Below are 21050 nucleotides of genomic sequence, written 5' to 3'. Positions count from 1 at the left end.
CATCCGTACTTCTGTCATTTTGTTTGACTGTCTTGTCGGTCGCAAGGTGACTCTAGCATTCATGCGATTAACGACATCTTTTGACAGAACATCTTACTATATGTCCCGTTTCATTTTTGTTAATTTATTTTGTGTTTGTTTTTTTAAGAGGAGTCGAAGCTACACTGAAATATTATGCATACGAATGCACAGTATTTATTTATGAAAGTTAACTGGGGTAGCGCGAGGACACTGCTGAAGGTTTTCCCAGGGCACCAAACACTTGTGCCAGCCCTGTTCATATCCCAGTAAAATATTAATTATATATAAATAAAATCTTCTCGGGCAATCAGCCGCATCAACTGGTTACCGTAGTAAACCGACGTTTCGGGAACCAACTCTGTCCCCATCATCAGGGTTCTAATGTGATTTTATTAATTTCTCGCTGCAAAAGTCTCAAAATCTTATATTAGATAAAATTACGACATTCTGTATCACTGGATCTTTATTTAAATTTACGTATCTTAGCCAATAAGAAATGCGTAGCTGTTAAAAATAAGGATTTACTTTTATTATAATTCTGAAGCAGTACTAACCTCTCTGTTTTCTGTCTCGTCACACTTATTACCGACAAGCATGACCGGAATGGCGGCAAGGTCTGGACCCTTCATCTCTCGTATGACGTCCCAGATTGGCCTGAGTTCTTCCAGGCTCTGACGAGATGTGACAGAGTAGACGAGTATGAAGGCGTGACCTTTGGATATCGACAACCTCTGCATGGCGGGAAACTGGTGTGACCCTGTAGTGTCTGTGATTTGTAGTGTGCAGATGTTCTTATTACAGCTGATCACCTGTAGATAGACACACAGTACTCGTTGCTTTACTGACTTTTGTGTCAGTGGACTGAGACTGCAGACGTTTTTAAAGCGTTAGATTGTTCACGGCGACATAGCGGTCTGCTATAATTTCAGAAGGAACAGGTTTAATTATTCACACAAGAATTTTTTATGATTTATTTTAGTGATTCTGAGTTTAACGAAGTTATTTTTTTTATTTCACAGACGCATTAATACAGAAAGTAACTTACATGAAAGCATCTTAAAATGAGTCGAGCTAAAAAATAACGAACTTTCGCAAGAAATGTTTTAACACTAATTTTTTTGTTAAAATGACTTAAAAAAATTCGTGATAGTCGTATTCGTTTCAATGACGGCGAAAACAACGATACTTGAATTTGAAAGTATTGAACATTTATTATAATTTAGAAATTTTATTTTACGTTTATTTTGTAGGGGTGCCCACGAGAGAAACAACCTAAGAAATTCCACTGGGTTTGAACCGTTTAGATGGGAATCTGTCCATTTGTTTCTAGGTGCACAGAACAAGGAAATAGTTACTTCCATGTTTGTATCTTTTAGACCAGTAACAGTAAATCAACTTGTGATTTGTTTTTCAGCATTATTTTAAAAAGTCAACAGCCTACAAAAATTAAATCTGCAGTACAAGATCCTGTGTAAATAATTGCGTGATATTTGGTTGGAAAGAAATTTGATAAATGCCAGCATTTCTCTTGAGTTGAAAGTTTAAGTGTGTTCAGTATTCTTATTACACCGAAGAATATTTTAATATTTTCCGTCAAATCACAATTTTAATAAGATAATAAAATATAAAATATTTAAAATATCATTTCACGTTCCGCATCGAAATGATATTTTAAATATTTTATATTTATCTTATTAAAATTGTGATTTGACGGAAAATATTAAAATATTAACCTAACTCACAATATGACGCAAATATACTACCTTACACCGAAGAAATCATTGCAGTGGATAGGAATTTAAAACAGAAGAAGAAGAAATTACATTATCTCACTGGGACTAGGAATTTTCTTTGCTTTATAATGATTAATAATGTTTAATTATATTAGGTGCTTATGTCTACGTGTCTGTGTCTCTGGAGTGAAAATTTTCACTGGCATGTTTATGTATTTGAAAATGCTTCTATACATTCTGCCCCTTTCAATTTAATATTTCCGTAAATAATCATTTGATTTCTTAAAACTTTCCGCTATGTACCTGTACCATTTTGCGGTTTATGTCACTATAGTAACAGTCACAGAAAAATTAAGTTGGCAGCGCTGTACCGGTGACTCAGAGCTACGCGTCCTTCAGTGACCTTGAAACATGCAATATGGCGATGGCTACGATAATGAAAATGAAACTTCATACATATTTAAATAGAGTTTTATTAGTATAATGAATGATTACTTGACGGTATGTGTCTTCGATGGTGGGGATGTATGATTCTCGAAATGTTCCCTTCACAAACCGGAGCACTAGGGAACTCTTCCCCACACCACCTGCTCCGAACACCACTACACGGTAGTCATTTGACTGCTCCGGCATTCTGACACTGCAACTAGTGGCGCTTACAGCAACTGCAACACAAAACATTTAGTGACTAAAATGTTACTGCATTAGTGTTTCGTATGCAAAGGATCTTGAGTTTAATTCTCGGCCTAGAGACAGGATGTCCTCCTGACTGATCATTTTCGTGTTTTTCCTCACTCTCACTGGTAAATGCTAGGAAAACACCTTAAAATAGGCCATGACCGCTTCCTCCCACGTCATATTTACAAATCATCCTGTCGTTCGTGCTTTTAATATCATACACTTATAGCCTTGTTGAATAAATCATAAATACGACAACACAAATTATTTCTTTAACTGTAGAATGACGAACTTTAAATCAGCAGTGTTATAACAATTATTTTGAACTCATCTCTTACTTTTAAGATGGGTTTCCCCTGTAGGCCTATTTTCAAACCAGCTTTGAATATTCATGAAATCGCTTCAGTCCAGCAACAGAATTTATGACTCTGTTTTAATAACCTAACGTATGACAAACTTTCTGTGTCTAAAGATATCCGTCTTCTGGGTTATTGCGCTGTGTAGTCTGGTCGATGTTAACCAACGTTTCAGAGGTCATACTACCTCCGTCATCAGGGCGATACTCACCGCTGTGAGAACCTCAAGTCTTTCTGTGTCTAATTACAGTAGTTAATCATTTATGGGTGCCATATTTAAAATGTTTTACAGGGTTACCAATTTATCTTACATTTTTAGAGCTATTTCCGCTTCCGTGTTCAGGATTTTAATATTGATCTCACCTGAAAAGTTGCGCATAACTGCCATGTTAGATTAGGTTTAAAGATTTATACTTTCATGACGTTGCTATAATCCTTTGTTAAACTTATTTACGTCTTTCATAGAAAATGTGGCTCATTATGAGGTGTCTAATGATGATTTAATTATGTTTACATAAAATGCAAAATAGCGCAGTTAGGAACTTACTCGTTATTCAGTTTAGAATTTTGATATCCTGTTATGTATAGAAACTTAAATAAAAAATAGTTTACTTAAATATTACCTGTTGTTTTGTATTGGTGTGAAACTTTGCCTATCAGAACTAAGTGTTTATGAGCCTAAGAAAGGGGAAATAAAAGATGGTTGGGGAAAATTACGCAATGGGGAGCTTCATAATTTGCAATCTTCACGAAATTTTATAAGAACCAAAGAAAATAAGACGAGATGAACAAGGAATTTTGTACTCATAAGTAAGATAACAAAAGGTTACAGAATTTTAGTTGAAAAACCTAAAAGGAAGAGATCAGTTGGGAGAACTAGGCGTAGAAGGGTGGACGATATTAAAATGGAAAGTGAAAAAATGTAGTTTGTTCCGGATTGTCGGAAAGATAAATATTATAATTACGATATTTTGTGAACTTGGTGATGTACCCATTACATGAGGGAATTCCTTAACATTCTAAGTAACTTTAAAAGTTGTGGTAAAAATCTTGCATAAGCCTAAATAGCCAATTTAGACTAGACCGTGGACTCGGCAACCGGAGTTCGATTCCCGGAAGGTAAACAGATGTTTTTCTTTTTGCCAGATCGGCTCTGGGGCCTATCAAGTCTCGTCTTCAGTGGAAACCAGAAGCTCTTTTGCTGGGGTTAAAGCGTCTGGAACGTGAAGCTAACCACTCATTTCTATCACTTGTCATTAATTAGACATAACTTTCATAATCTGTGGTTCTATCAGCCCGTGAAAGACGCGGACAGACATCTATGCCTTGAGTGGGATTCGAACCCACGGTCCCAGTGTCCAAGCGGCACAAGCCGCGTTGAATTGGCTGCCATCTGTACCAGATGATCGAATCTCCACTGTCTAAATACTGTATTGATGTGTCTGAGCTTATCAACACGAATCCACTTAACAAAAAGGACGAGCATGCAATAGTCCGTATTAATGACAACATTTACAACAGGAGATACGCGGTCTCTCGCAATAGATAATTCATGTTGCAAATAAAAAGGTGTAATTCGTTTGACAGCCTAAAGAATATTCATCTTTATTTTAGTTGTATTTAATATTTAACCATTTAAACCAGTGGTTACTTTATGTACCACCAGATTTAAGGTTCAGTAACTTTGCATTTTTTCCCGCAAAGCGTAACTTCTTTATGGAATATTTACGATTCCCAGAATGAAAATCGATAATTTCCGTGAACAGCATTGATCGATTCCTATTTGTAGTGGAAACTTGTGTGTAGGGACTGAGTATTTACGTATTTAAGTATTATTAAGGTTAAGATTGTGCTTACAAGGGTTAAAGCGAGTATTATTAAATTCTCCTAGTAACTTATAACACAGCTTCCAATATCGAAGTGTAATCGATATTTTGTGTTCTGACACCTATGAAGATATCGATTGTTCTCTTCTGGCGTCGTAATCTTGTCATTTTTCCATTTCTTGACATTCTCGTTGGCCAACCTTCTTCCATATACGATACTTATATACGTATCTTTACTTCTCTCCTGAAGATGGATACGATATGTTCTTTCGAAACGTTGGTAACAACATAACCCAGAATTAACATAAGAGGTTAACGCTTTCTAGTTTCACCTGATGACGGAAGGAAAGGTAGCTTCCGAAACGTCGTGTTTTGAAAAATTCTTAAATTAGTAGTCGACGGAAAATATCCAAGAATGTCCATCGGGTTACTAATCTAAGTCCGTCGAGTAATTTTGAAGATACGGAGGGACAGATTTAGATAACCTCTTCATTATGATTTCGTTTAATGGACTTTATACAGACAACAACTACAAATATGGATGGTTTCATTCTTTTATGGATGCGGTTTATGCACGTTAGCTGGTTTCATGCGCAATTAAGCTTTGACATGCTCTTTGTATTAATTCAGTGTGAAATATTGTGCAATCAGGTTCTCGAGTGTAATGATCTGCTTAAATGTTAATATCTGCACGACGCTAACTTGGTCTTCCATATTTTGATCCAGAATAATACGTTTAAAACAAATAATTATTCAGAAGAAACTACGATATATTTTCTTAAATATACGTAAGCCACAGAAGTCAACATTTTTACAAAACAAATACAAATAAAAGTTTTTAACATGCACAGAAATATATTTATAAAGACGGTAATCGAAATACGTGTCACATCTATAGACGTGTATAATTTTAGAAAACTGTTGTATAATTTTTCCTTCATATGTTTAAGATTTCTTTTTAAACGTGATGGTTGATTCAATTAGACGCCACACCGAAGTTTCCGAGTCATTGTTGACTCATTGTGACATCTTATAGTAGTAATATAGAATGTTCTATTTAAACGTGAGCCTAACCACATGAATGTTTTGTAATCTTTGTTGACATCCACAGAACAAGCCAAACGAGTTGTCTTTTACCTTATATTTGTAAGGAAGAACTTATTAACAGCTTCACAGCAGATGCTAAAAATGCCTATCACCTTCTCGAAGACACTTTTTATTGTTTCATGTGACTTTGAAAAGTATGTCTGGGTCAGTGTTGGCAACAGCCTATTCTGTAGTGTGTTACAGTTCCTCCAAGACGTAAATCCACACAGAAAGAAATGCCCGTGAGTACGCCATGTTCGCATCCGAACTGCTTCTGCGCACTGGTGTGAGAAGTCGCGTAGCCACCAATGTGACCTTGACTCAGATATTACGAGGGAGGTTGGGAGAGTCTATTACACAGGGGCGCACCTGCTTTTCATTTTGATTTTTGCACTGAAATACGTAATTGTTAACGGAGTTGCGTAATAAATTATATATCCTATTTTACAAGAAAACAGTGAATGGATTTATTAGTGACAAGGGTGTATAGTTGTTAACATAGCGAACACTTTGTAGTAGAATCTGAAGGCCCCTCCCTGCCTATTTTACCCGATCTTGAGCTAGGTTACCCCACCCCATTGACACGACCTATTTCAACTTTCTTTCAACACTGACCTTTGAATTGAAACAGAGTTGTTAAATAACAAACATCAATTAAAATTGTGACTTTCTTCAAGATGTTCTGTTATTCTTTCAATATCTATGACTCACTTTTATCCCAACTGATATATAAATTTTACTTTTGTATCATTTGATGATTTTATTCGTCATTTATTCTTCTTTATCTTTCCATACCACATCCAATGGTACCAGGAGGAGGAGGGATCTTAAACCGCTGGGTGGGACGTGACGCTGATCACTCACCCCATCTAACGTTGAGGTGAAGAACGAGTAGTAGCTATTTCAACTTCCACAAAGAGTTTCAATGACGTATAGCGGGATGGCTTTACCTATTAGATGAAATCATGTGGCTGGCTTCACGCTTCGTCTGCGTTATCCCCTGTTGTCTGGCCGTAATATAGTCGCTATCATCGGCGTACACAACATTCTACTGAGGCAACATCTGAAGAAGGAAACTGGCTGTTACAGTGAGATAAAGCTGCAATTTAGTTCCTTGCAACGACAGCGCTGCCGTCACGTAGACGGTCTCGTCAGGAAACACGATGCTGTAACTAAGATGGCTCTCGAGAAACTGTGATGGACTCAGAAAGACTTGACTGGTTTTCGTCAAACTACTTTAAGAAATATTGTATATAAGTTTTATAAATTGTCGTAAAAACACTTGTTGCAAATGTTTTATTGATATCTTATGGAATGTTGGCCCGTATAGTCTTGTAGAAATTCTACGACCTTTCAGAGGTTCTTACTGCCTCAATCATCAGGGCGATATGAAACGACCACCTTCTACGAGACTATATCTTATAGGATGAAGACTTGCCCCAGTGAGATCTTCAAATCTCACTTTACATTTGATAGTTAAACGGACGTGAAATTCGTGATGAGAACTCTGGCCTGTAAGATTGTCCTTGACTGCGAAATAAATTTATACACAGTGGCGCAAGATAAGATACCCGATTGAAAGTTTGAATAAAAGCTTTAATATTCATATAATTATATTTATTTATTTATGAATACAAAGAGCAATTCGTGGAGATTTATCCTTTATGGATTACGTGCTTAATATAACCACCGTTATGTCGTGTACCTTCAGAAACACGACTGGACAGAAATTTTATCTTACATTTGAACAATCAAAGCCAGAAGTTGCACTATTTGGGCTGTTTTTAAAAAAAGTTTTTCCTTAATGTAGCCCCAGAGGAAGAATTCGCAGAGGTTTATGTCCGGGTTATTGGGTGGTCAATTCTGTTCACATCCATGGCGAGCAAGGGTATCGGTGGAGAACCACACGCCTCTGCCCTCCGGGTTGATTTTCTGGGACGTTTTTGCATGACTGCTATGACAGCTTCAACGTTCTGAGGGCTACGCACACTTACGGTAGAAGTTTACCAACGTTTCAGAGGCCCTCGTCTTGTTCCTGATGACGGAGACAGCAAAGACCTCTGAAACGTTGATAAACCTCTACTGGATACACGGTGCTAAAACCCATAATACAGCCATCATCGCACTCAGCCGTGAAAACCCCAAATCCTACAGTCCACGACTGTAATCTTGAGACTTGCCTTTAACGCTACGGACTTCCTGCATTCCTTGCAAGTCTCAAGATTACAGTCGTGGACTGTACATAAAATTGTTTATGTTCCCTGTTTTACCGCAAGTCTCCCCTTGTCGGCCATCTTCTGCATACTGGCGGTAAATTGCGAGCTAATCACCTGGCGTTAGCATATATCCCCTAACGGCATTTCCATGAACTATTGCTCTCACCCACATGACAAAAAAACTTCATCCGTTACGTGATACTGTTTTATCGTTACACCAAATTTCGTGCACCAACCTGTACACAAACGCACAACAATTATGGAAAGTCATCGAGAGTTATGGAGCTAATTAGAAAAAAAAATCTGTTCTTTGAATGCCCGGTTCAAGACTTCCTCGTTGACTGGTGACGTAAGCTATACTCTGCTTGCCTATATAGCCCTCGTATGATGTAAACAGTCACGAACTCTCTCGGAGTAAAACGGCACTAATTGTTCAGACGAAATATACGAACAAAATGGACGAAGATCTTTGGGGAGACTCAAACGACACGGGGCTTTAAAATCACATCACTTCAGACGTCTCAGGAGTAAATTACTTTTTAATGAAGCAGAATGAGGTAAAGCAAGCAATATTCTTGGCTGGACATTGACCTCTAAGGGTCGACCATATAAATGTGCCATGCGCCAGTGACGTAATCTCTACGTAGCTAATGCAACCCACTATCGTCCTGATCAATTGAGGAACAGGTTGTGACGTCACAACACCCTCCACCCGCCCACACACACACACAAGCGGGAACCGTACGCCATCAAATCAATGTTTTGGTTAAAATTCCAGAACGAGATTAAGGGTCTAAATTAGGCCTGGCTGCATCCAAGAAGAACTACATATCTGATTTTAAATACGTCAGACATCTGACAGCAAATATGCGAGGTCCGTGGATACAAACGACCGGCGAAAAATACACCCACGTACATTACGATGCATAACAGAAGTTAGTGGGTATTTTATGTATGTTACTCCATATTTTATAATAAAACAGAAGAACTATTTTAAATTAGGTTTTGTTTATATGGCAATACGTAGGTTAACATTATAATATTTTCGTAATTTTCATTGTGATTAGTCTTAAAAGTCGTGGTTGGTTGGTGATTATTTTGAAGAACACTATTTTCACTACATTAAATAGCATGATGTTCTTTAATTAAGAAAATACAAGGAATTATTTTAATTTCTAGACTTCTCACATGTGTTATTTATATTCTGAAATTTTTTAAACGACAAATTTAATGAAAAACAATATTTTCTTTCATTCTGTACGGGGTTAATGAATTGTCCACGTGTGATATGTGGATTAATGGTCTGATTTATTGCGTCTAAAATTAATTTATCTTCTTACTTTTGACAAGAAATATTCGTATCGCAAATAATTAAAACTCTTAAATAGTATTAAAAATATATTAAAATTGGCCGTCAATCACAATATAAGATAATTAAAAGATTAAAATATCATTTTTCGTTCCGTATCGAGTACTCGATTTACATATGGGACATTTACGACATGTTTCGGCTATCATAGAGCCGTCATCAGGTGTTATGTTATAAACTTTTTAACTGAATTACTGATTTTTAATGCTTTTTAGTTTTCATTTTTCTTATCATTTTAATGATATTTTAATCTTTTAATTATCTTATATTGTGATTGACGGCCAATTTTAATATATTTTTAATACTATTTAAATAAATCACAATATGACGCACCTACAATATCTTATAAAACTCTTAATATGAATTTTATTACAGAATTTTTATCACATCAAATATCATGTTTGTTAAAAACGTACCGTTACGGAAATGGGCACATTCCAAGTCAAACACACGATTTCGTTTATACGGAACAAGTCTGCAGTAGATTTGTGTAACTGGTCACAGTAGCGGACCCATTTTATGACGTATACAACATCGCGTGTTCCTCGCTTTGTTATGAAAATTGCTGGAGACATGTCTTAACCACAACGGTTCGCCATAGCGTGTCGGCTTTTCTGTAGGAACGTCATTTCGCTAGAAGGTACGCCAACATTGCATCGCGCTGATACCGTAAATAAGGGAAATATAGAATGTCCCTCAGTACTCACTCGCCTGGTAAAGAAATTTCCCGCCATTTGCGAAACGTGACTGTAACGTGCTCATAGCTGATGTCTCGCTACGAGACATCAGCTACACTGATTTGACGAGCTTTAAGGTTATCACGGCGGTGAATACGTAAATGTGTTGTTGAAACATGTAGCCTGGTAGACACATACGTTTCTGTACTCTGATGATTGAGGCAGCAAGGACCTCTGAAACGCTGGTAAACTTCTACTGAACTACACGGCGCGACAATCCAGAAGACAGCCATCTTCCTAGACGGAGGTAAGTTGATTTGATTGTTTTAACTATTATCAGGAAAACTATGTAGTGCTTAGCGGTGAGTGATGCATTTCGAGCCACGAACTGACATTTGCGTTAAACTTTATAAATGCACGCACTATACTTCCGTTCTCCTAAACATTCATCTACAAAACAACAGGTAAAATGATGTTATGTTAATGATAATCTGATATAAGGTTTAGTGTAGACCATGGTTAAATTCGTATATAAATTTTGTTTCTTTAATTTTAATGTGAGAATTATTACGGTTTGGATAACATGAATTTGAAATGAATCTTTTTTTCTTCGAAGTCCGATCGAAGGAAGTCCTGCACCTTCGCACATACAGATGAACTGACAGATGCGACAAACCAAGCAGGCAGTTCGATAATGACCCAAGTGTTGATCAACAAAAGAAAATTGATGGGATGGGAACTGAATAAATTCTACGAAATGAAATAAATAGGAACACGTTATTTTTATTCTTGATATTCTATGGTACCAGGAAAATATTTCGAAATTGTTGCAAGTAAATTGAAATACAGCGTTGTATTTTATTTTTCATTTTTAATTTATTTAAATTACGTGTAGCACAAATTTAGAGTCACAATAGAATACTGTCCTTTCCATGTCGTGTCTTTGAATACAGACACTAAAATTGAATTTTTCGTGTTATGTGTCAAAGAAATGGAAAGTCAGCTATATATATATATTTTTTTTTTTTTGACCGAGAGAATTTAATGACTGTCCACAGCGAGGAATCCAGCAAACTAGATACTTTCATTAGGATGATAATAATACAGCTTACTGTTGAGCAGTTATCCTTTGAAGAGTAAAATATACGATACGTTCCGAAAGGCACACAATGCGAAATTTAAAGGTAAATATTTTGTTTGTGGTTTAGGGATATTTCAATTTACCGTTCCCAGTGGTAACACTGGACTCCTGTCACCCCCAACCAGTCGTAGGTTTGACGTAGTTTCTCCTTATTCTTTGCTCTTTAGTCAGTTGTTTGTCACTGCTGTGTGCGTTTGTTGTTAGGAATTATTTTCGAACGAAGTTCTGTGAAACAGTTGAACGGGTATGTTACGCGAACTTTCCTGTTGTTGTTTTTACCGAAGAAGTCAACCGTTTCTCCACTTGAAAACAAACGGCGCTACTGTTCGCAGAGTTGAAATGGGTTAAGGTATGTCTAAACAAATTGATTAACACTCTTAACACGCGTAAATGTACTTTTATAACCTTAACAAACAACTGTGATATGTCTTTTTGTATAATAATCATGACATTAAACTTTGGCTTGCGTTAATTTTGGGACAGATTCAAATAGGACGTAACGTAATGGATTCCACTTCTGCTTCGCATTTAAGATAAACGGGGCTTGAATCTTGGCCACAATACTGACTGTTCTGAATATTTATTTTCGTGTTTTTTTTGGTAAACTTGGCCAGATTTTATCTCAGCACTACAGTGACATTTTTTCATAGATAGAATTATACACCACAGACATGTGCCAATGTAAACTCTCGTAAAATGCAGTGAAACTTACGAAGATTAGATGCTACGAGACCATATATTTTGTTTCCGTTACATAAAGATTCAAACAATATTCACCATTTGAAATCTGTAACGTTTAATTCTTTGTATAACACGATAAAATAAACATTGGGTAACAATTCTGAAGCGCTCGCTAGCATCTGACCTTTGACATTTGTGAATGACCAGGTTAATTCTCCTCTCAGTCACGTCTGACTACAGGAACGCGGTTAGGTTTTCATATAAAATTTCCCCGGTATTTTGACCAGTATTGACAAATATAATACAACTCCCCTGTGCCTAATTTCATGAAAATCCGTTCAGTCGATCTCGAATTGTTTCATGCGTACCATTATCATATTTTTATATATTTTGTTAGAGTTTTCGTTTACCTTTTAATAAAAATAATTCGTAAGAATTCAACTTTCAGTAGCCAACAGACGGGTGTACAGACAGAGGAGACCCTCTGATTCTAAGATAAAATGCAGCCTTGGGCTTGACGTTTTGATCGCCTCGATACAGCGCAGACAGACAAAGTCTGTTTCTTCCATGCCCTTGACATCTGTCGTAGAAATACGCGTGTGGACAGCATAAAAGCTATCTCTATCACTCGGTGGACGTGAATAGACCATACTTTCCGCAAGATATCTCCGAGCTTCGTTGACCAATACAACTCACATATTGGCGGCCAGACGTCTTGTTCCATCCTTACTGATTCTATCTTCAATTACCCTTTTACTCTGACGTTGCTCAGGCTTGCAGATATTTTGCGTCAAGTGACCAGATATTTTATAAACCTCCTTCCGCCTTGAAGCTGGTTACTTTTCATTTGGCTTTTTAAAACTATAACAACTGTATGTGACGTACAGCGGTCAGATTTTAGGTTTTGGTCTCCATCTTCTGGGTAGACGGCAGCATATTCCTGCTTTGCAACTAACGGGACTTCTCGATGTCATAATGAAAATATCAGAATCTAAACTGAGTGATCACTCCAGAGTTTTGAATCCTCGTGTAGTTAGATTGACTTTATTTACGTGTATAACTTTTCTTTTACTATTCCGTCAGCCTTTGTTTTTGTTTAATTTTTATTAGCCGGAGGATAATCGTAAACATGTGGCTTCGGTAACAAGCGATACGTATGTAATCGGATCTTTACTACACGGATACTTGTATCGGGACGTGCCTTCGGTTTTGAGAATACGAATAAGTGACTAACGCACAGTGGGATCGTGTGAACTGACTCTGTAAGATTTGAGGTTAGATAATACATCAGTATGTAGGGGTTAATAACATGGCTACTCGCTCACTCGCCAAGCGACTTAAATTCGAAAGCTTGGAGCAGAAACTAACCGTAGTAATTTAACGGGCCATAAACTCAATGTATGTTCTGAAGCATGCGAGAAAATATATGGTAATTGTGAATGAATGTAAATTGACTTGTGAAATTTATATTATAACATGTAATAGGCTTAAATAATAGTACGCGTAACATGAAAATACAGGTAGTCTAATTCTTCTCAACACTAAAATTTACGACTAGATTTTGGAGTGATTTATTATTTGTTTTATTATAGTGTTCCAAAAATTTAATTTTAGTGTTTAGTTGCAAAAATAATTGATCTTCCAGGAGAATTATCATTTAATTCAACCCTTAACAGCCCAGTGGTAACAACATATATCACCTGCTTTAAAAATCTTTTACACTGCCCACAGTGTAATTTTTTTCGTATGAGAAGAACGTTGTGATTTCTTTGCGATAGGAATTTTAAGTGCATACAACCTTTGAAAATGAAATTTATCTTTTAACAGCTCAAGACGTTCTGGCTTCCAGTGTCAATGCCCTAATGTAATGCGATTATTTTTATTGCCAACATTGAACATAAAATATTATAATAACCTGGTAATTAAAGTTACTCATATACAGTGCTGCTAACTTAAAAGCAGTGATTTCCAAAATCCTATTTAGCGAAAGTCGTAAGGCAGAGATAAAGAAAAAATAGATTTTGCTGTTATTCAAGTAGAGAATGAGAACTGAATATTTATTTATAGTTTATTAAACGACGCTTTGTCAGTTACCCAGACTATATAGTGTCGAATGAGATGATGTTAGTGGATAGTGATTGATAGGGATTTGGTAGGAAAAAATCATCTGTCAGGAAAGCCGGTGTCCGGGCCGTGATTCGAACCTGGGACTAACGAGAACTGAAGAAAACTGTCATGCAGGCTGAAGACGTGATATATTTGTTAGGAGGAAATTAAATATCTGGAGACTTGGACGAGTAGAATCAATTACTACTGTCTCATATTCTCTACCGACGTCAATATTATGCCTTTTGCATGATATCGGAAATATATTTCGGTTGCTTGATACATTCACAGTGTTTGGCGGTCTGATAATACATAAATGCTTACGAAAGTTTTGTAGGAAATCGAAAATTAAAGAGACTGGTTTCGAAACCTATGCGTAGATAGGCAATAATATTAAAATGGATTGTAGGAAAATGGGATTAGGGTGTGGACTGAATTCATCTAGTTCAGAATACGGGACCATCGGCGGGTTCATTTCAACACGGTAATAACAGACGAGGAAATTCTTGACCATCTAAGCGACCATTAGAATCTGAAGATCATCTTTCTTCTATTAACGTAGTTAAAAGTCTCTACACATGTAACCAGTGCATATGAATTTACTTTAAAACCATTAAAGGTCGCTACCGCATGGTTTTTAAATTCATCGCTTCACGGAAGTTTCCCTCGTAAATTGATTTACACAAATCCCGATCTAAAATTATTATGCGTCTTTTCCTGTGGACAGGTAAGAGATGGCAGTACCTTAAAATATATGACAGTTTCCTTTCTTATTCTTCCAAACTCGTCAATGCTAATCGTGATATTTTCCTGTCGAAGCTCTGTAAGCTATACAGTTGGCATAGCGTCGTTAAATTAATAACAACAAATCAGTCTAATGAATGTGACTGTCTTTTATAATGTTGCGCCTTGTAGTCTGGTAGAATTTATAAGATGGCTGTCTTTTGGGTTGTCTCCATCATTAGGGCTATTGCTCTGAAGATGGAGGCAATAAGGACCTCTGAAATCTCACCAGTCCAATAAAAACAGCTTCAACGTAAATATTCTTCTTCGGCTTTAAACTTTACAACCTGTACTTTCCCCTAAGTTTAAACCTCAGTAAGCTTTTATCTTGTACTCTTTGTTTGTTTACGGAGTTAAAACAGTTTATTGTAAATTCGAATGTCCTTCACTTCTCTCAGGACACTACATTCATCTTGTTTGCTTCCAGTCTAAGCCGACTTAGGCAGCTTTAGAAAGCCATGTCCGAGACGCCTCTTCCACTCTTCGGAGGCAAAATGGATTTAACGAGCTTTGGCATAAGAATAAATATCTTTCATAAAACATCGATTGACAGGTTACTTAATGGCTGGCAGCGAAGTGGTGATGATGTGACAGGAAATAGCAACGTATAGTGAATAATGATAGTCTACTGTAAGCCCAGCCTTCTTATAACTCCGTATAATAAAGCGTCTGAGAGTCTGAGGCTGCTTATTCTGCGCAGACGCAGTGGTCGCTTTTAAAGATGGCGGAGATATGCGTTATGACTCGACCCGAACCAATCGGAAGAGCGTTCGACTGTTCAGCCTGACTCTGAATCCAAAAGAAATCTCACGTCAGTTTACTATTGCCATCTATCGGCGTGTAGATAAAATATTATGACTTCTATCGTTGCAGCCCTACGATTCAAGATTTTATCTTTGTATTTTGAATTATTTATTATGAACAGTAGTAATATGGTGACCTTGAGATCTTGTGAGATGTGAACAAATCCAGTGCCATTCAGTGCAGAGGAGTTAGAAGTTTCATAATTATTATAAACGCAAATAATTGAGTCAAGTAGCATGTTCCGTCCTCATTAAAATCACTTTTAGCCAATTAATCTTGTTATGGGTATTCCAGCCGGCTTTAGATATGATTTTATTCCATTTCCAACATATATATACAGTTTTTTTTCTATACTGTGAATTTTCACCTTTAGTATTACTAATGTCTAATTCCTTTCAAAAATCTTCACAACTCTTTTGTGTCATTTATTGAGTTCTGTATAAAGAAGCCTGTGTCCAGCACTGGGATTTTGCGGTCTACAGCTCCAATATAACAATTTCTAATGGCACTATTTTCGTGGTATAAAATACTTGCTCATTTTATTACAAAGTATGCAGCTAACGCTTACACTAGATCTCGCAACTGACACGGCAAATTTCTCGCTTAGACTCGCCGCGTCAACCGGTTATTCGCGGCCCGCTTTTCCGCTGGTAGTTCAACTGAACTTTTTTTAATAGGAAATTCTCGACCCTCTGCTTCGAAGCATGCCTCACATCGTGAGAATATCTGAGAGTATCTGTTATTTATCTGTTTACGAAATCACTTAAAGTGAACCACGCCTCGTCAGAATGAAACATAGTTTTAGCGTCAACATGTACTTTGAATGCCGATACATGAAGTGTCAGTGTATGTATTTTTCGAGGTTTCATTTTGTCTAGTACTGAACCCGTAGAACGTAATTTTTGTTACGATATTGTAACTCGTTGGTATACAATACCGGAATACTTCCCGCGAAACTTTCTAAGGCATTTTATCCACGACGTAGCTTTACGTATCTTTCGTGAATAATCTCTGTTCAACACTACATTTCATTTTTGTACACTATTTCACAACACTGCGAACCGCATTTGTACGTATCTTAAATATAGCTTTTCCAAGCAAGTGCAGGGCCAATAGGCTAAGTGTGAGAGCAGGTGGACGAATCAATGTTCTTCGCGTTTTGTTGACAGATAATAAATAAAACAAAAACAGGTCTGCGTGCGGAAAGTGAAAATTTTGCAAATGTTATCGTATTATAAGAAAAGATGTCGCTAGCTTAAAGAGGATTATGAATGCAAACTTATATATAATACGTAGGCTAATAACGCAGTCTCAGAAATACGACTCGTGATCGGTGCAGCCATCTTTTGTCGTTTATCTCACTTAAGCGTTTTAACCGTAATGTTGTTTAGCGAGGCTACAGGAATTGTCTTTAAGGAGGTTAAACCACCTTCTTGTAGCTTTCCTAGTGTTGTAGCGTATTGTTTTGAATACAGACGGTTCTGCTCTACAGAAGCAACAACACGTTCTGTCAAGAATCTTACAACGTACTGGAGGAAGTCCGTCCCTGAACTCCGCTTCTGTTTTGTTTCATTCACGACATTAGCGCTACAGAGGCGAGTGGTAATAATAAGAACTACGATTGACCTTGAAGGCGACCGTTCCCAGTCACGCGGGAGAAGACCAACTGATAAATTCAAAACGAAAGATCGCAGATAAACACAAGAAGAAAGTTTCTGGAGTATAATCCATCTGCCAAGAAAGTAGTTAGAAACGCATCAAGGAAAAGGGATCTTTTTTGTATTTAGCGTCAAATGAAGACATGAAAAACCTCACGAAACACTTGAACGTAAACAAAAGGCTACAAAGAAAGTAGAATAAAGAATAAAATATAAATCCTCAAGCGCTTGAGACCTTTTCTGATGCTACAGAATCATCAGTGAATCAGATGAAGATATCTTTGTGCGGGTTCTACGGAACTGCATACAGGTTCCCGTTGTCGGCTTTGAAAGTGTCAGCAGCGTAGAATGTGTTACCACGAAGAATATGGTTCAGGAAAAGTTTAAGTGTGCGAAATGTTACCGATCGAAATAGCCCTTTGACCAACCCGAATATCCCTACAATTTTATAGAAAGTTTCAATTCGCGGGGCATTAGAATATTAATAATTCAGAATATAGCGGTTAAATGTTTAATAAAGTTCTAATTTTTTGGCCGGTGATAGTTAAGACATCGTTTTTGTAACAATACTAGTCATATAAAGAAACATATTAGTGTTTTTTGTGTATAAAATTTAAACGACTGAACAACCTCACTTTACAATAAAGAACGTATGGGAGAGATAATAAAAGTAAACAGATTTTAGTCGAAAAATCTGAAAGGAAGAGATGACTTTTAAGACCCAGGCACAGATGAGAGGATAAGACGTATGTCAATATGTGAAGTGGATTCACGTGCTACAAGACAGGGACTAGTAGCGGGGTTTTGAGAACATGAAATGAATCTTTGGGTTTCATAAAATATGGGGAATTTCTTTATCAGCTGAGCAACTATCAAGTTCTAGAGGAGTCTACTGCATTTTGTTATACTTAATAATATTCATATTTTATTCATATTAGCTATTTTAAATTATACTTTTATAAGACTATACAGGGCTAGTCTAAATGATGTTCTCGATTTGAAACACGTGTTACTCACGTTTAATGAAATTCAGATGCACAAAATTGGTACCAATGGAAAGAGAAACTCTCCAAGTTTATGTTGGTGTACTTCGCGGCCGCGTAGTAACACTGTTCGCCGCCAGGGGCGATATGAGAGAAAATGGCTGCCATCGAAGACAGGGGAGCCTTTTGTGTCCTGGATTTCGACGTTCACCGGTCTGTTATTAGTGTGCAACGGCATTTCCGAACCAAGTTTGCGGCAGATCCACCCACTGGGCATACAATTCGTGATATTCCGAATTTAAGAAAAGGGGCTGCTTCTGTAAGAGAAAGTCAACCGGCCGCCCGTCAGTAAGCGAGGAAACAGTGGAGCGAGTTCGTGCAAGTTTCACACGCAGCCCGCATAAATCCACCGTCAGAGGCAGCAGGGAGCTTGGTACCAATTTTGTGATGTACTGAAACAAAACTTGGAGAGTTTCTCTTTCCATCGGTACCAATTTTGTGCATCTGAATTTCATTAAACGAGAGTAGCATGTCTTTCAAATCGGGAACATCATTTAGACTAACCCTGTATATAAATGTATAAAATTCGCGATTCGCAGTTCCGTACGTTAGATCCAGTGCTTTACTGAAAGAGACGGATTTTGTCTTCAAGGTTTCTGTTTCTATTCACAAAGGTAATGAATTTCCCAGAATAATTACGAAAGTTTCTTCTAATGAATATTTCACTTAAAATGAGCATAATTTTCGACAGTATTCGAATGGATTATTGATTGAAGACCTGACGACAAGAAACTTACAATTCTGACCCTTATATAATTTGTTAGAGTTGGTAAATAATAAAGAAAGGCACATAAGTGTGGCCTCTGTGTATAATTATTTCATTTTTTAATTTTACATTTTTTTAAAGTTTTTCCTAAAGCGTTTTTAGTTAAGGATTCACAACGAAATTTAGAGTGCAATTGTGAAAAATCGTAGAGATATTTCCACCGAGTCTAGCAGCCAAGAAGACGATGGGTCGAACTCAGAAAACCTTAACCTAAACTTGCTAGTGTACAGCACATGTTAGCCGTTCGCGGGTGTTGCGTTCTTGGAAAACACCCGCGTACGATAAAATTACGATCCGCGAAATTTAAGACCTTACGGAAGAAATGGGGTTAAGGGAACGAAGTATACACGAAACATTACAATGTAATACGCTTAATTGGTCAATAAACGTGGATATATTAGTGTTGGTTTTTATTGGGATGACGTCAGTTGTCTTGGCTCGAAATTGCCAGGGCGACCGAACACAATCAGTTCTAAAAACTCGGTGTGTCGCGGTATGTACGTAGCTACCGAGACAGGCGGACAGACGCGGGCTGTTTTGTATTACTCCGCGCGCCTGCGCAATACCTACCGCGAAAATGCGAGGGACCTATGCTACGACAATAACAATTTTTCCTAGAATAAACGAGATGCGGAAACTAGCAAACGAAGAATTGCAGTTGTATTTTTTTTAAACTTATAAGGTAAAACACCATTTCGTAAAACGTCCGTGTTCTTTTCTCTCTCTAATAAGTTTTGATTTGTAAATTGGTATAGACGTTGCCATTTTAATTCCAAATAAAAAGTAATTTTTCATTATTGTTAAGGTAGACGGTAAAACCGTCTGTAATTTGATTTAAGGAACAGGCATAATTAAGTTACTCAATACAACTCTTTGTGTCTTAGATTTCATCAGTCGTATATTGCCCGAAAATTATATTTTTAAAACAAGAAGAAACTAAATATTATGTGATTTAAAATTGTATTTAGTAAGAGGTTTTTACCACCCCGATCCATACTTTCTCTACATAAGTAACAGTAATTAAAATACATTTCAGTTTCAGTGAACCGTAGAACACAATTAAGAGAATTCTGCTACGGGCATTAAAAGTTACGAACTTTTTCGTAGCGAAGTGCAGTGATTTAAAAGAGATACTAGTAAATCCTGTCACTGGTATGATCCTGAACCAATGCCAACAACTTTCCATCCTAAAACATCCCCTTAATATTTGTCATAAAATTATGTTACTCACTAAAATTCCCACTATAGTCTCTCATCCTAACTACATTCCTAGCCCATCGTAATACCATTGATTGGAATATCCTAACAACATTAGGTGACTTGCTTCGTTAGAAACTTTTTTTTAAAAAGTCCAAAGTTCCTGACACAGGAACTCCTAACAGGGAACTATTAAAAATTAGTTAAGTTTCCCATTAACAGCTTACGTCGCAAGGAATTTCACAAGGGTGTAGTTTATCTTTTGGACAGGACAGCTGTCTTTTCAGATACGCACATTAATAAGGAACATATTTTCAAGGTTCCTCTGTTAGCGTGCACTTTATAATACAGATAAATATATGACATAATTTTAGGTTATTTATTTCAAACCCACGCCCACAGCAGTGAAAATAAAATAATTCGTTCAAAATTGTGTGTGGGGGCGGTAGATTTAAGGTTTAAATTTAACATGAAAACGGTAAAAATCAGTGACCTGTGACCTATGACATGTAAACCAATTACGAACTGTAACAAGGTAAATTTAAACTGAATATGTGCTTTCTACTTTAAAGTTCATGGTCTGCAATTAATGGTATTTCATAAAAAAAGTTTTGAAAAAAAGATACTGATATTTAATTTGTTTTAATGACGTAATTTGAAATGAAAAATTAAATGTCATTGCGACCGTGCAATTTTGGGTTTCGTCGTTCGGATACTGGGACCGTGGGTTCGAATCCCACTCAAGACATGGATATCTGTCCACGTCTTTTTCTGTTGTGAAATCTTCTGTATATGTAGAGGCCTTTCGAGTCGTCCAAAGAGTTCTTTTATGTGTCGAAAGAGAGTCATAATTCAGAAGTATTTCTAAATTGGAAAAGGTAAAAAACAACACGGTTTAAACAAGACAAA

The 21050-nt window shown here is 36.9% G+C and overlaps 2 protein-coding genes across 9 annotated transcripts in view; one reads left to right on the top strand and one right to left on the bottom strand.

Annotated features, from left to right (window-relative positions):
* The window catches only part of dmrt93B (doublesex-Mab related 93B), a 152941-nt gene that overhangs the window by 22457 nt on the left and 109434 nt on the right, over positions 1-21050 (top strand). Inside the window, exon 1 of one of the 2 annotated variants that reach the window (XM_022073585.2) lies at positions 11280-11452. The exons of the other annotated variant lie outside the window; for it this stretch is intronic. The gene's annotated coding sequence lies outside the window, so the exon portion shown is untranslated. Of the gene's footprint in view, positions 1-11279; positions 11453-21050 lie in introns of those variants that run through there. 2 annotated transcript variants of the gene reach the window in all.
* Positions 1-21050, bottom strand: part of LOC110834441 (GTP-binding protein Di-Ras2) — a 117919-nt gene that overhangs the window by 18471 nt on the left and 78398 nt on the right. For 4 of the 7 annotated variants that reach the window (XM_022073596.2, XM_087359508.1, XM_022073590.2 and 1 more), the window contains 2 exons: positions 2250-2419; positions 576-830 (listed from right to left, as the gene is read on the bottom strand). In XM_022073596.2, the coding sequence (XP_021929288.1) occupies positions 576-830; positions 2250-2387 (393 nt within the window). In that variant the 5' untranslated portion in view covers positions 2388-2419. Of the gene's footprint in view, positions 1-575; positions 831-2249; positions 2420-5751; positions 5982-6650; positions 6953-9701; positions 10029-21050 lie in introns of those variants that run through there. The other 3 variants (XM_022073591.2, XM_022073593.2, XM_022073592.2) reach the window with 3 other exon arrangements.

This window comes from Zootermopsis nevadensis, unplaced genomic scaffold (assembly GCF_977971745.1).
Source record: "Zootermopsis nevadensis isolate Lab colony 2312 unplaced genomic scaffold, Znev_1.0 Znev_ptg000031l, whole genome shotgun sequence".
NCBI lineage: Eukaryota > Metazoa > Arthropoda > Insecta > Blattodea > Termopsidae > Zootermopsis > Zootermopsis nevadensis.
Note: the sequence above shows the minus strand (reverse complement) of the source record. Positions and strands in the feature narration are given on the sequence as shown.